This window comes from Brienomyrus brachyistius, chromosome 19 (assembly GCF_023856365.1).
Source record: "Brienomyrus brachyistius isolate T26 chromosome 19, BBRACH_0.4, whole genome shotgun sequence".
Taxonomy (NCBI): Eukaryota; Metazoa; Chordata; class Actinopteri; order Osteoglossiformes; family Mormyridae; genus Brienomyrus; species Brienomyrus brachyistius.
This window is the reverse complement of record NC_064551.1, coordinates 5,844,286-5,856,770: the sequence shown is the minus strand read 5'-3', so window position 1 is coordinate 5,856,770 and position 12,485 is coordinate 5,844,286. Positions and strand designations below refer to the sequence as shown.

The 12,485-nt window shown below is 45.7% G+C and overlaps 2 protein-coding genes across 3 annotated transcripts; one reads left to right on the top strand and one right to left on the bottom strand.

Annotated features, from left to right (window-relative positions):
* gnpat (glyceronephosphate O-acyltransferase) lies at positions 1-9,062 on the bottom strand. The gene is made up of 16 exons (XM_048986306.1): positions 8,923-9,062; positions 8,405-8,596; positions 7,094-7,270; positions 6,519-6,648; positions 6,101-6,228; positions 5,587-5,662; positions 5,284-5,435; positions 4,821-4,951; positions 4,192-4,415; positions 2,633-2,884; positions 2,480-2,559; positions 2,242-2,382; positions 1,622-1,721; positions 1,436-1,529; positions 1,212-1,273; positions 1-867 (listed from the first exon to the last, which is right to left on the bottom strand). Exons 1-16 carry the CDS (start codon positions 8,944-8,946, stop codon positions 824-826), a joined length of 2,007 nt encoding a protein of 668 aa, XP_048842263.1. The 5' UTR covers positions 8,947-9,062; the 3' UTR covers positions 1-823.
* Positions 8,479-11,642, top strand: c19h1orf131 (chromosome 19 C1orf131 homolog). Of its 2 annotated transcripts, XM_048986317.1 has the most exons (8): positions 8,479-8,610; positions 9,066-9,212; positions 9,634-9,902; positions 10,229-10,285; positions 10,399-10,494; positions 10,756-10,842; positions 11,138-11,175; positions 11,393-11,642. In XM_048986317.1, exons 2-8 carry the CDS (start codon positions 9,080-9,082, stop codon positions 11,517-11,519), a joined length of 807 nt encoding a protein of 268 aa, XP_048842274.1. In that variant the 5' UTR covers positions 8,479-8,610; positions 9,066-9,079; the 3' UTR covers positions 11,520-11,642. The 2 variants fall into 2 exon arrangements, with proteins under 2 accessions (XP_048842274.1, XP_048842275.1); XM_048986318.1 differs by lacking the exon at positions 8,479-8,610 and having other exon boundaries at positions 9,090-9,356.
* The last annotated feature ends 843 nt before the right edge of the window (positions 11,643-12,485 follow it).

Below are 12,485 nucleotides of genomic sequence, written 5' to 3'. Positions count from 1 at the left end.
GATCTACACTTCTCCACATCTCCCTGTTGTATTTTTAAAGGCATACAGTAAACACTGAATGGTTCATGAGTTGGTTGTAAATTTCGCATCCATGGAGAATAGGTGACTGATCTGGAGTGCATCCAAAAATGAGTGGAACAACAGACTGATTTGGTTAATGCTAAGGTGGCACATCTGCAGAGACGAAAAAAAAAAAACTGTTCACCTTCAATCACACGCAAGCATACCCTACATAATGTAATACATAATGGGGGGGGATGGCTGTCACACACATTTATTACCATCATGATGCTCTGCTGGAATCCAAAATGAACAAGATTTACACTCATTAATAACCGCACACTCTCCCTTAACACAAGAGAACCATCCAAAGTGCACAATGACACTGGATTAAATTACCATGTAACAAAAAAATAAATAAAGTCTGCAAAACACAGTGAACAAGGATAACATCCAACGTTAGAGCTGTACATCTCGCATAAAAAGGGTTAGGGTGACCTAGCTGAAGTCACTGGCTTTTGGTTCGTTTCTTTGAGAACTTGGGGTCTGCCAGAAGACGATGGTGGATCGGACTTGGCACTCCCACGGATGGCTTTCAAACCACGTTAGTGACAGTAGGTTATGCTTCATAGCACATCTGTAGCATTATTTTTAAAGCACTATTTTGAAAAGGGATAATCAGCTTTGATGTAGGAAGCAACACACTCCCACTTGGGTTGCCAAGTCTCTCTTAAAAGGAAACGGCGTAAGGGCAGTAGCACCGCGTCGTCTTCGGGTGACTTGGCCGTCGTGGAGACGCAGCCTGGATCCTCAGATGCGAGAGTTACAGTCGGGCGAGAACAGGCTTCTGTGTGGAGACTCTGCCTCCTACACAAAGGGACAAAGGCGAAAGGGGAACGGTCAAGACTGACAGGCCGGAGCGAGGCAGAAAGCACAAATCTCAACGTCTTTCCGGGGCGTTGTTGGTAAATCAGAGGGAGCGCCGATCTATAAGCTATTAAAAGCGAAGCCTTAGCTAACAAAAACAGATCAATGCGTCCGTCAAAGCCACATCTGTCAACATCAGGCCTATTGCAGTTAACATAAAAAAAAACAGGAGAAGTCAATAAAATGAGTGAATGACCCGAGCAAAAATCCCAAGTGGGATAAAAATGGACTCCGGGGAGAAAGATTTGTTAATCACGCAAAATTTCATTCATCAAGTGTCTTACCGAGCGTGTTCTCTATCGTGTTTATCGCCGACTTGTTCACGCGGAGAGTCACCTGCTCGCCTCTGAGACAAAGGGAAGGTACGTTAATGAGAGAGGCCTCAGAGATAACTGTAATAAATGGTCCCACCTAATATCAGGGCCACAGCTGACAGGGAAAGACTGTTATACGAAGCGAATCACTTCCTGCGTTTGTCGTATTCCACCTCCCCGCTATATGCGCTTACACTTTGCTTTTTCTCAAGGCGCCCATCCTCAGCAGGGCCGCCAGGACGTTCTTCTGCAGGTCTGAAGACAGCACCTCCAAGCACGTCAGCTCCCCTGTACGCGGGGACAAGGGGTGTAGAATTGAAGTGGACGATTAACCACTGCGCCACCTATAGGTAGAGAAGCGCTGACGACGTTTCAGATACCCGACAGGATGCGTTTAACGGCATAGCTGCGCACTCCGGCTACGTAGCTCTTCTCGGGGAGGCTCTCTGCCACCTCCTCGCACAGGTACCGGCACACCACCTGCCCCGGGGGGGAAAAGGAGGCACCTTTAGGACCGGAACCAAGTCCAGCATGGAAGCAATTTGGGTGCAAATGATGCGACTGCCCATAGCAATGTGGGGACGGATGATCAAAGGATCACCCGTGTTTCTCAACCCAGTCGTTAGGAACCCCCAAATGGTCCATGTTTTTGCTCCCTCCCAGCTCCTTGTCAGACAGTACACATTTTTGCTCCTTCCAAAAAGCTTGGACTGTCTGGGGGGGTGCCCGAGGACCAGATTGGGAAACACTGGTGTATAGAATACCCAGGACCTGAGAGAGGCTGATGACTACGAGATAGAAGGCTTCAGATCCATAAAAATGGAGCACAGCAGGACAAATGAAGTGGCTGCCAACAAAGTAATATTTACAGCCCATCCTCAACTCCTCCACATGTGCGTAATACGGTCAGTGGGGGATTCTCAGCAAGAACCCCCTCCCGCCTGTGGAGACGATGGGCTACAAGAGGCGATGAGGAGCATTTAATCAGCAGGGATCCTACCTGGTAACCCATCAAGAACGGCTGAAACATGGCGGAAAGGAATGTGAGGGTGGGCTGGCCCCGTTCTGTGGCCTCGATGTCCTGCTTCAGGATCTGAATGGCGCTGCGTTTCGTCAGGAGAAAGCAGGCCTCGTCGAAGTCCTGAAGAAGGGGATGCGTTCAAAGGCAGGGGTCACCCACCCACCAAAATGGGGGCTGAGAAGATATTCATGCTGAGGCACATGGTGAGAAACCTCACCTGGACTTCTGCTCCAGGACAGAGAATGAACTCGTTGGAGAACATGTCTCGCAGGTAGCCGAAGCAGCTGTACACGTCGTCTGAAAGACAGGGATGGAACGATGTTACAGAGCACGACGGAGATCTGATTTTTGGCTGGCTCCGCCCCATTACCTTTTCTGGAGGTGGGCGCAATCTCCATCGCCATGGCCAGCAGGGCAGGGCGCAGAAACACGTGCAGGACCTGGTTCCTGTAGGAGGCGCAGGAGAGCACGGTGACGGCGTGGTTAAACAGGTCCTCCTCCGGTGCTCTGGCCCCGGTGCCCTTCGGCTCTGTTGCCAGCCGCACGCGGCCCCTCTCCGCACACACCAGGTTGGGGTGCAGGGCCAGACCAGAGGCCACTGCCCTACTGGCAGAGATGTGGTCTAGGAAGACAAGGAAAAAGGGAGGCTCGCGTCAGCGTAGGCATATACACACCTGGGAAGCCACACCCCCAAATGGGGCGGGGTCACAGATCTGGGGCTTTGTTACTTTGAATTCCTATTGGAGAAAAAGAAAACAGCATCTGGGTGCAGGTAACGGGAACCAGAGTTTCAAAAAACCAGCTACAGAAAAAAGCTCTTGTAACTATTCTAAAATACTAGTATTTCAATGTTAAATTAATAATAAGCAACAATGACACTATATTCAGAATTTACACAAAGAAAGAAAGAAAGAAAAGCACTACGCAGTACATATCAGTTCCCGCGGACGCCTACACAGCAGAAGGCTACAGGAGTCTTTCTGCTTGATCTGCTACTGTTTACCTCACGATCTCTTGTGTTGTATCCAGCAGTGATATTGCAGCATGTTAAAATAACAGTACAACCATTAAAGTGGTAAATAAAAAGACTAAAGTGTAAGAAATGTGTTACAATTCAGAGTTTTTCAAGAGTAACACTCAGCCATCTAAAAAAAAAAAAATCAACAATCCAACAGTACCTGGCTCCCAGTGTTGCCGGATATAAGCATTTGTACTGTAATTCTCAAAAAATTAATTCTCAAAATTCTCGACGCGTCCTAAACAGAATCAGGACTGTATGGTCCAGTAGAGTGATTCTGCTAGAACTAAACGAGTCTGTCGTCTTCAGAATACAAGCAACTCCGTGGAAATTACAGCCCCCAGCAAGCAAATTAAGTGGTGTGATAAAAAAATGGCAGAGGTGCAGACATGATGCACCGTTTCTATGCACTTAAGGGCTGATTTCACAAAGGGCAGGTTGTGCTGCAAAAACACAGCTTTTCACGCATTACTATACGGACCCGTAGCAGGCAGCTCAAGCTCACCTAGAAAACCGCTACTGTTCATTCTTTGCCCGAAAGATACATACAGAAAAGTCGACAGGTTAAAAAGCTTTAGTGGCTCCAGTTCTCATGGTTTTTGAGTGCAAAGTCAAAACCAGCTAAGAACATGGCATCGTGGCCAAAGCTCAAGGCACCCAGCTTAGCGACAGACCTATCTAGCTAGTATCTGCCCTCAGGTATCACCCTACTGGGTATAGCTGCAGTTTCTACCATCGCCCCCTAATGGTGGCATTAGCTCCCTACACCTGCCAAACTGTTGAATTCACATGAATTGTATAAGCCGCCGCCAACCATCTCTCCTTCTCTTCTCTTTCTTTTTTTGTTGATGCGGTGGTGAATGAGGTTTATATGCGAACGGCAATGGGCCGCACGTGATGTAGCGCCGTACCAGGCCAGTCCAGGAAGGCCCCAAAAGCCTGAGCCAGTCCCCGGAGCCAGGCTGTCTGCTCGGTGAGCCACACCACTTCCACGCCGTGCGGGTTCTGCAAAAGGACGGTGGCCACCAGAACCCAGGGTCGTAGCACCATGCTCTCCTCCTGAAGACGCACCATCTTGTAGGCCACGTCATTTACGAACACCTGGGCATCCTCGCTGGGCCTCTGGGGGATGTGTCTAGGAAAGTCACATGACCAGTCTGATTTGCTAGGCCACTCCAGTCCTTTAAGACCACAGGGTACCCTCCTTCATCCCAAGCACTCCATGGGCTGGAGTAATTATGAAGTGATTCAGTTGTGAAGCCGACACTAAGCGAATATTAGTTCTAACACGTTAGCCTATTCTATCTTCTGCTACACTACCCAGAAGACCTCCCCATACCTGGCAATGACTGGACCGTCTTGATTTGTTGGGGACACTCGGAAAAGAGATCAGGGATTATACTTTAAGTATTACGAATAATTATGGTGGCTGGAAATGAACATTAATTCAAAACCGAAAAAAAACTATCAAAAATATCTCTCCAGTAGATAATCTTTGCCTAGCGTGACGACATTGTTTATGGATTCTGACGAGGATTACCTGGGCATCAGGTTGTATTGGGAGCGGTTGATTCTGCCCTGGGCCAGACTGCGAAGGGACACCGGTTGACCAAAATACACGTGTATACTGCCGTAGTCCTCACTGAGGATCCTTCGAGCTTTCAGAAGTCCCTGCAAGAAGAACACGTAGTGGTCACTCGACAAGCTACGTGGTTTTATTTTTGCAGAAACAGCAATACGTTCCAAATGTCACTTGTTGACAGATCTTGATGGATTGAGGCAGCAGCTGGCTGTCTGCCTTGAGTCCTAGTGTTGCCAACCCAGTCTTCGGGGACCCGCAGACGGTCCACATTTTTGCTTCCTACTGGGATTTCGGAGGGAGCAAAAACGTGGACCGTCTGTCGGCCCCCGTAGACTGGACTGGGAAACACTGGCCTAGATGCATCTCGAAGACAACACAGAATGATCAGAACAAGGTGCTTGTGAGAGATGGACTGGCTTACAGACGTGGACTCCTTGGGCTTGGGCACCCCGAGCAGCTCACGGGCATACAACGCCTCCTCCAGCACCCGCTCGTAGCTGATGCTGATTGGCACCATGCTAACATCGAACGCCTCCCCCTTAAAGAAGGGTTCCATTGCGATGTTGAGAAGACCTGAATAGGATGAGGACAAGATCATGAAATATATCCTAGATGTTCAAAGGAGCACTCTGTGAAGCTGACTGTGAGATCGAACACAGGGCTGCAGCAACCTGCTCAAGAGACGAAGACAGATGAAGACAGCGGCCCATAAATTTACTCTTACCTAATTTGGGAGTTAAAGACTTGCACGTTCGACTTCTTGTGCCTTCTAAGAAGAATTCGACTGGCGCATATCCGTTCTAGGGATTAAATGCATATGAGCGATGTTAGGACTCACTGGGACTGACGTGACACATGGACAGATATTCGGGAGCTCATACCATACTTGGGTTCCCAGGACAGCCAAGCATCCAAGGGCTCCACTGAACAAATTACCGAATAAATGAAATGTATTTAACCTCAGCTTTGAGAAGCTAGTTTTTTTTTTAGCATTTACACTGTTACACTGAGCATACTGTGCTCAAGAAACACAATGCGGAAGAGCTGTGACTGTAGGTAGAAAATAGAAATCAACTAGAACTGCAAAGTGATGCGAACAGTCTGACACTTATTAAGAATGTAGGATGCAAACTAGTATATGGGAATCTGCGTCATTATGCACATAAATAGCCAAGCGTGGGATGAAGCTGGAGGCAGCGAGGGCCCTGAATTCTCTTCTGTCTGGAGACGGCGCTCACCCTCAGCATCGTCTTGACGTACTCTGAGAAGACGGCCCAGTACAGCCTGTCCCCTCCGAATGAGCGCCGGATGAAGAAAGCGCCGGACATTCGCAACATCTCTCCCACAAACTTCATGCCCAGGAAGTCTGGAGATTTCACAGCCAACCAGAAAATTAGGGATGCCATCAATATTCGAGACACACACATCTCTGATAACCTAGAAACTTTTTACTTTTGTATCGGGTGGAAAAAAATAAAAAATATGTAGGATGCCGGACAAGGATGTTGTGAGCTTTGGAAAGTCATGCCCAAACTGGAGTAAGACACAGCAGTCACGTGTAAGTGATCTCATCTCCAGCATCCATCTGTCCCCACATCTTTTTGGTCAGCAACAGGTACTGGAGAATTTCAACAGCGGCCATCTCAGAATACGTGCCCATTCCCGCAGCGATGACTGGTAGGGCGAGATCATAGGTGTACAGGAGGTAGGAGACGATAAGGAAGTCCATGTAACTCCGATGGCTTGGAAGCAGCACCAGGGGGTGCTCCTGGATGGCCTGCTGAAGCTGGAGACAGAAATACGCAATCACCACGTCACAAAGAGCATACAAGTCTGTCACGCTTAGCAAACTTCCGGCAGGTGCCGCCTGAACGAATTCAACCTGGATTGAAGATCAAATGAATCAGATTAAAGGCTCCTGTGGGGAAGATGGTGGCGCAGGGGGTAGTGCTATCGTTCAGCAACTGGAGGGTTGCAGGTTCAAGTCCTGGTTCCTCCTGACCCCATCAGTGTCCTTCAGCAAGACACTGAACCCCAAATTGCTCCCGGTGAGCAGGTTGGCGCCTTGCATGGCAGCCTCTGCCACCGGTGTATGAATGAGTGTGTGGATGGGTGAATGTGAGGCATAAAATGTAAAGTGCTTTGAGTACTCGTAGGAGTAGAAAAGCGCTATATAAATGCAGTCCATTAGTTACCCTTAGTTATAAAGGAGCAAATTATGGAAGACTCACTCTCTGGATGCCATCCTCATTCACGCGGATCCTCTGGTACAGGGTCTTGAAGGCTTTGTTGAGCATGTAGGCAAAGAACCGGATGGTGCCCAGCTGTAGCTTATGTGCCATTTCCTCCAAGATGGCCAAGGCCTCCCCCTGGATGACCTCGGTTGCCTCCCCGGTCTCCTTCGACAGCTGAGAGCATAATCGACATGGCGGCACTGAGCAGTTGAAGAACGTGCATGTTCCCCAGATCTGGCTCTAGCAGCAGCTATCACCAGAAAAACTGGTTTAGCCTCTAAGGACGTTCACCACGCCCTTTCCCAGGTAAGGAATCCTACCTGGTTGCGGTTGCAATTTCAAGGTTTGTTTGTGTAATCAGATAAAACCTCTTTGCACTAAAGAATAAAACATAATATCTTTTTTCCTAAAGTACAACACTATCAGGTGTGTTAATATCCATAATTCATTACGACTGCCCCCCCCCCCCAGCAGGCAGTAGCATTTGCTCACGCTTCTAGAGATGTGGGTGTAAATCCTAATCACTGCTAAATATAAAAGAAGTTTGATGTTCAATGTGCGTGTTGCTTCACGTTTTCTCATCACTCGCGTGGGTTTACTCATTTTTATGAAAATACTTTATTTTAAAGTGTGTGTCCGATGCAGCAAACTGCCAGCACATCCAGGCTATATTTTAGCAGATGCTCTCATCCAAAGCAACATACTTTTTTTTTTTTTTTTAGGAAGCACGGTCCATCCCCGGAGCAACTGGGGTTAAAATCCTTGCTCAAGGACCAGGCAGAGAAACCACTGTGCTGACAATTTGAACCAGCGACCTTATAACCAGACGCAATGTCCTACTGCGCTGAGCCACACGCTGGTCCACACATACCATGATGCATACATGCTTCCTACCAAACATGGACTTCTACTTCAAATGGATGGATTAACTGCGCGGTGACACATTTGTTGAGCAAGCTTGGCTCAGGCAGACATCAGCCAAGCTCATCCCACACCATCGATGCTACAAGCTCACGTGCTGGGCATGACTAAGAGAGCACACAGATCCACTCGTAACTTCCGTTCTGACACTTACGGCTGACTGGACGGGCTGAAGGGATGGGGGTTAACCAGCTGGCCTCGAAGCCCATTTATATTTTTCCTCCGCGCATGGATGTTATTTTCATAGCTTCATTTGTCTTCTGGCTTTTGCTACTCTGACTCTTAGCACTTTTATGGCTATGTCTGTCGAAGCAATTGTTGTTTTTGCTTGAACTGTAACCGAATGTTTAACGTTACCACTGCTGTGTTAAATGTTCGCTTTCTCACCTCGGTAACAACGTAGCGAAGCTGCTCAGACTGCAGCACCATAGTCTTTAGCATGCTCGGTTTACAGGGTGTGACCCCCTTGTAAAGAACCGGCATGTAACACTTCAGTGCATATTTCAGGTCGCTGCTGTTTCTCCTCTCTTCCAGGATATCCTCGAAGTCATCTCTCTTCTTTAAAGCTGGGTCTCTTTGCTTCGCGTGCAAATGCAAGTTCACATAATTATATACAGTAATGTCAACTAGCTTTACTCTGTTAGTTCTACTAGATATTCGCATTAATACAGAATGCAACTAAATAATTAAAAGTTTAACTTAGTTCCTGTTCTCTTTGCTGTTTTATATTTCCATATATACTAATAAGGAATAATCATTACTAATAAATCTGATTTCCCTGTTTATCTAACAGTCCCATAAGTATGGGGCAAACAGAATGACAGCTGCAATGTTCATTGGGAATACTTAGCAAAGAACGTTATGGTTAGCTAAAATTTAGGCGACACTGTTTGTGCATTACGTACCGAGTACAGAGTTCTTGATGCCATTCGGTAAAACAAGGAAATTACTCAGGTTGAAGCCTGCATGTAGCGTAGATATAGACTCTAAGACAAAGTATCACTTCCCAATCCAGAGCAGAACTTAGAAATATTCGCATACCACACAGGTGGCCTGATTCACATGGGCGGCGCCGTCCGATCAGGAGAGACACGACTTCCCGTTCAGATTGTCGCCTACGGTGGCCGAAGGAGGACATGCAACGTCGGACTTCCGTGTTCTTTTTTAACCACGTGGAACTTGTTTGTAACTGGAGGTAGTAATGTGATGGTGTATTATACATAACAGCCTGCTTTTTAATAACTACATGCTAGGATGAACTCGCAGAATAAAGAACTAATAGAAAACGATATGGATAATAGTTTTCTCGACCAGGTGTTGAATAAGCTGTATGATTTTGGTAAGTCGGCAGCTAAACAGCATGCTAGCTAGTTTCTAATACGGGCCGGTTGTTTGTGCCAATAGTATGCCGGAGGCAACAAACGACACTCGCTCTTTGAAATGATCTGATTATTTTATAGTGACTTAAATCTAACTAACATGGCTGGCTGCTTACGTACGTGTTAAGACTTGACTATAAATGTTTTGATGTGCAGGCATTAAATGGCAATGTCAGTACACTTGTCAAAGTTATTTTCTGGTAAAATGATAAGTCTTAATTGTCAAATGTCCAAAAGGTGACGGACCAAGAGAAGGAAGGAAAAAAAAGTTGAAGAAGAAGCAAAGTGAGGTTGAAGCATCTGTAGACGACATAGACGCTGCCCATTCGGACTGCACTGATGAAAATGACTGCGGACCACGTAGTCCGGCCGAACCCGTGGTGCCGGATGCACCAGACACCTGCAAAGCCGGTGGTGCAGCCCTGTCTGCACAAATAGACGTCGTGACTTTCCAGGATCCTCTGAAGAAAAATAGTAAAACAAATGCCACAATGCCAGAAAAAGAGGTATGTCTCATATGCAGAGTCATTGTGTACTGTTTATTAAATCCTCACTGCCTTTTTGGAAAATCCAGCGTGTTTATTGTGCCGTACGTGCCATGGTATTTACATTAGTAAACTGATCTTAAAGAAAGGTGTTTCTGCGTCTGACATGACTGTTCATAACGTAGCCTGTTAAATCTATCAACTTAAATACAATTAAAGATTTTGGTTTTAGTCTTTTGGGTCGAACTGATTTAGACTGTCAGTCAACTAATCATAATTGTGATCCTATTTTTGAACACTCTGGTTTACACTGTGATAGTTGTGACTTCCTATGACGTTTTTTCCAGCCTCAGCAAGTAAAGAAGGGTGACAAGGGGGACCTTGATAGATTCAATCTAGAAAAGGTAAATAAGTAATGAATAATGTTATGATTGAACGGAAACCAGTTCATAAAGTTAGCAGAGTTATATTTTATTATTATGCATTTGGTTTATATTCATATTTTTACTCTTAAAAGGCACGGTTGGAAGTTCATAGGTTCGGAATTACTGGCTTCCAGAAGGAACAGCGAAGGCAGTTTGAGCAGGAAAGAGCCATCATGCTTGGAGCAAAGGTATGGAGAAGCATTTAGAGCAGTATTTCCCAACCCGGTCCTTGGGGGAACCCCGGCCAGTCCATATTTTTGCTCCCTTCCAGCTCACAGCCAATCAAGAACACTGAATACCCGGTACAGGTGCGCTGAGGGGAAGCAAAAACGTGGACTGTCTCGGGTTCCTTCGAGGACTGAGTTGGGAAACACTGACTTAGAGCATTAGCTAAGGAAGCAGAGGTACGGCAGTACAAGGCTGTACCTGAGAGCTTTCACCCTTCATAGCCACCCAAGAAAGAACACATCAATTACAAAGTCTACCAGCAAATGATCAAGGAGAAGAAGTTAAAGGAAAAGGAAGAAGTTACATCGGTGAGTTGCTCCGTTTCACTGATGGGCTGGAATGGCTTGTATCTTTGTTGATGTTTGTTTCCACAAATGGGGGTGTTACTGTACTGTGCTGCTGTAGGAGCAAAAGGAAGAGGTACAGCTAGTCTCCTAAAGATATCGTGTATGATTCTACTCCAGTTCCCAGTGTAGTTTGTGTCTGTCACTAGGAATCTTCACAGGAACCTTAATATCTCCATTTTTGCCAGGTACTGATTTAAATTTAAGCCATCATGTATGCTGCATGAAAATAAATACATTTCACATTTGATTCTCCTAGGACACCAAAAAGAAGAAAAAGCAGAAGGATAAAGAAAAGTAAGGAAATGTTCATCAGTCCTTATAGAACGATTCTGTGACGTGAAGTAAACGGTTTTACCTACGCAGACGATTATTCCAGAATTTGTGTATCGATGTTTTTTTTCTGAGTGCTAGGTAATTTATAGATTGATATTTTTTATTAACTTGCTTTTTTAGACCTTGTTTTTTACTTTTATACAGAGAGAACTTTTTTTGTCTCTCTCCATCATTGCAGGGAGAAAAAAAGAAAGTCGACCTCAAGCGCTCTGCCAACTGGACAAGTTGGCCGGTTCAAAAATGGTATGTTAGTGCTAAGCTCTAAAGAAATACAGAAGATCAAGAACTCCAGAATGGCGAAGTGAAAACGGCTCAAATCATCATTTTATACATGTTTCTGAATGTTTTATTTGTTTTTGTGTTCAGTATTTTTTTCATTATATTCGTAAAGTTTTACTATTAAATGTGACTCCCCTGAAGCAAATGAATCATCGGCGATAATGTTTGTATCTGTGCATTTACATAACATACGCTGTAACACAATGACAGCTGTCCCAAAAACACAATTGACTGTAATTCGTTTGACACTCCAGAGGAGAATGAAGCAAGTCTCTCTCTTTATATGCCATCACAGTTTATTGATTTTAAAAGGGGGAAAAGCGGCAGCTTTTCGTTAACACCATTTAATATGAAACGATGCGATTACAATGCATTTCATATACAAACCACCAAAAAAGTACAAAACGTTTACATTTCGGAGAAATGGAGCCTGAAGAAAATGCACATAGTTCTAGAAAAGTACACAGAGTTTTAGCGACCGCACAAGCCTGACAGCTGTACAGGGGCCATCCTCCAAGACTGCTACTCGCTCCCCAGGACTGAGCAGCACCCACGCGTCTCCTTATCTTGCACCGCAACCCTAGAGGAGTAAGGAAGCTGCGCTGCGCCCTTGTCAGTGTGCTTGCTTATTTATTTGCTCTTTATCTCCACCTAACTGTGTCTGCACCAAGCCCCATGCTCCAGTGGGTAGGTAAACACAGACTGGTATTACTGTTGCACAATGTAAGTTTATTTATACAGCTGTTTTTTTTTTGTATACGTATGGGTGTATATATATAAAATATTACACATAAAGGTCAAATGCCTGTAGCAGATGTGGATTCTATAAGCGGATAATTTCCCCCTGGCACTCGATGTTTTTAGCACCTTTTCATTTTTTGATTTATGAAGCGGTCTGCCACGTCGGAACAGGAAATGCATGCCAAGTGCTCCCTCTCATTACATTAACGGGAGATGGTAGATCCACTGTGTGCATCTCTGATAAGATTCTC

Bases quoted from the DNA above. Each gene is read 5' to 3' on its own strand.
- gnpat (XM_048986306.1), bottom strand. From the start codon at position 8,946: ATGGCATCAAGAACTCTGTACTCG. The intron at 4,416-4,820 runs GTAATCCTCGTC...TGACTTTCCTAG, and splicing joins CAATACAACCTGATGCCCAG to ACACATCCCCCAGAGGCCCA. The intron at 2,885-4,191 runs GTACGGCGCTAC...TTGTCTTCCTAG, and splicing joins GGCCTTCCTGGACTGGCCTG to ACCACATCTCTGCCAGTAGG.
- c19h1orf131 (XM_048986317.1), top strand. From the start codon at position 9,080: ATGGGCGGCGCCGTCCGATCAGGAGAGACACGACTTCCCGTTCAGATT. The intron at 10,286-10,398 runs GTAAATAAGTAA...TACTCTTAAAAG, and splicing joins ATAGATTCAATCTAGAAAAG to GCACGGTTGGAAGTTCATAG. The intron at 11,176-11,392 runs GTAAGGAAATGT...CCATCATTGCAG, and splicing joins AAGCAGAAGGATAAAGAAAA to GGAGAAAAAAAGAAAGTCGA.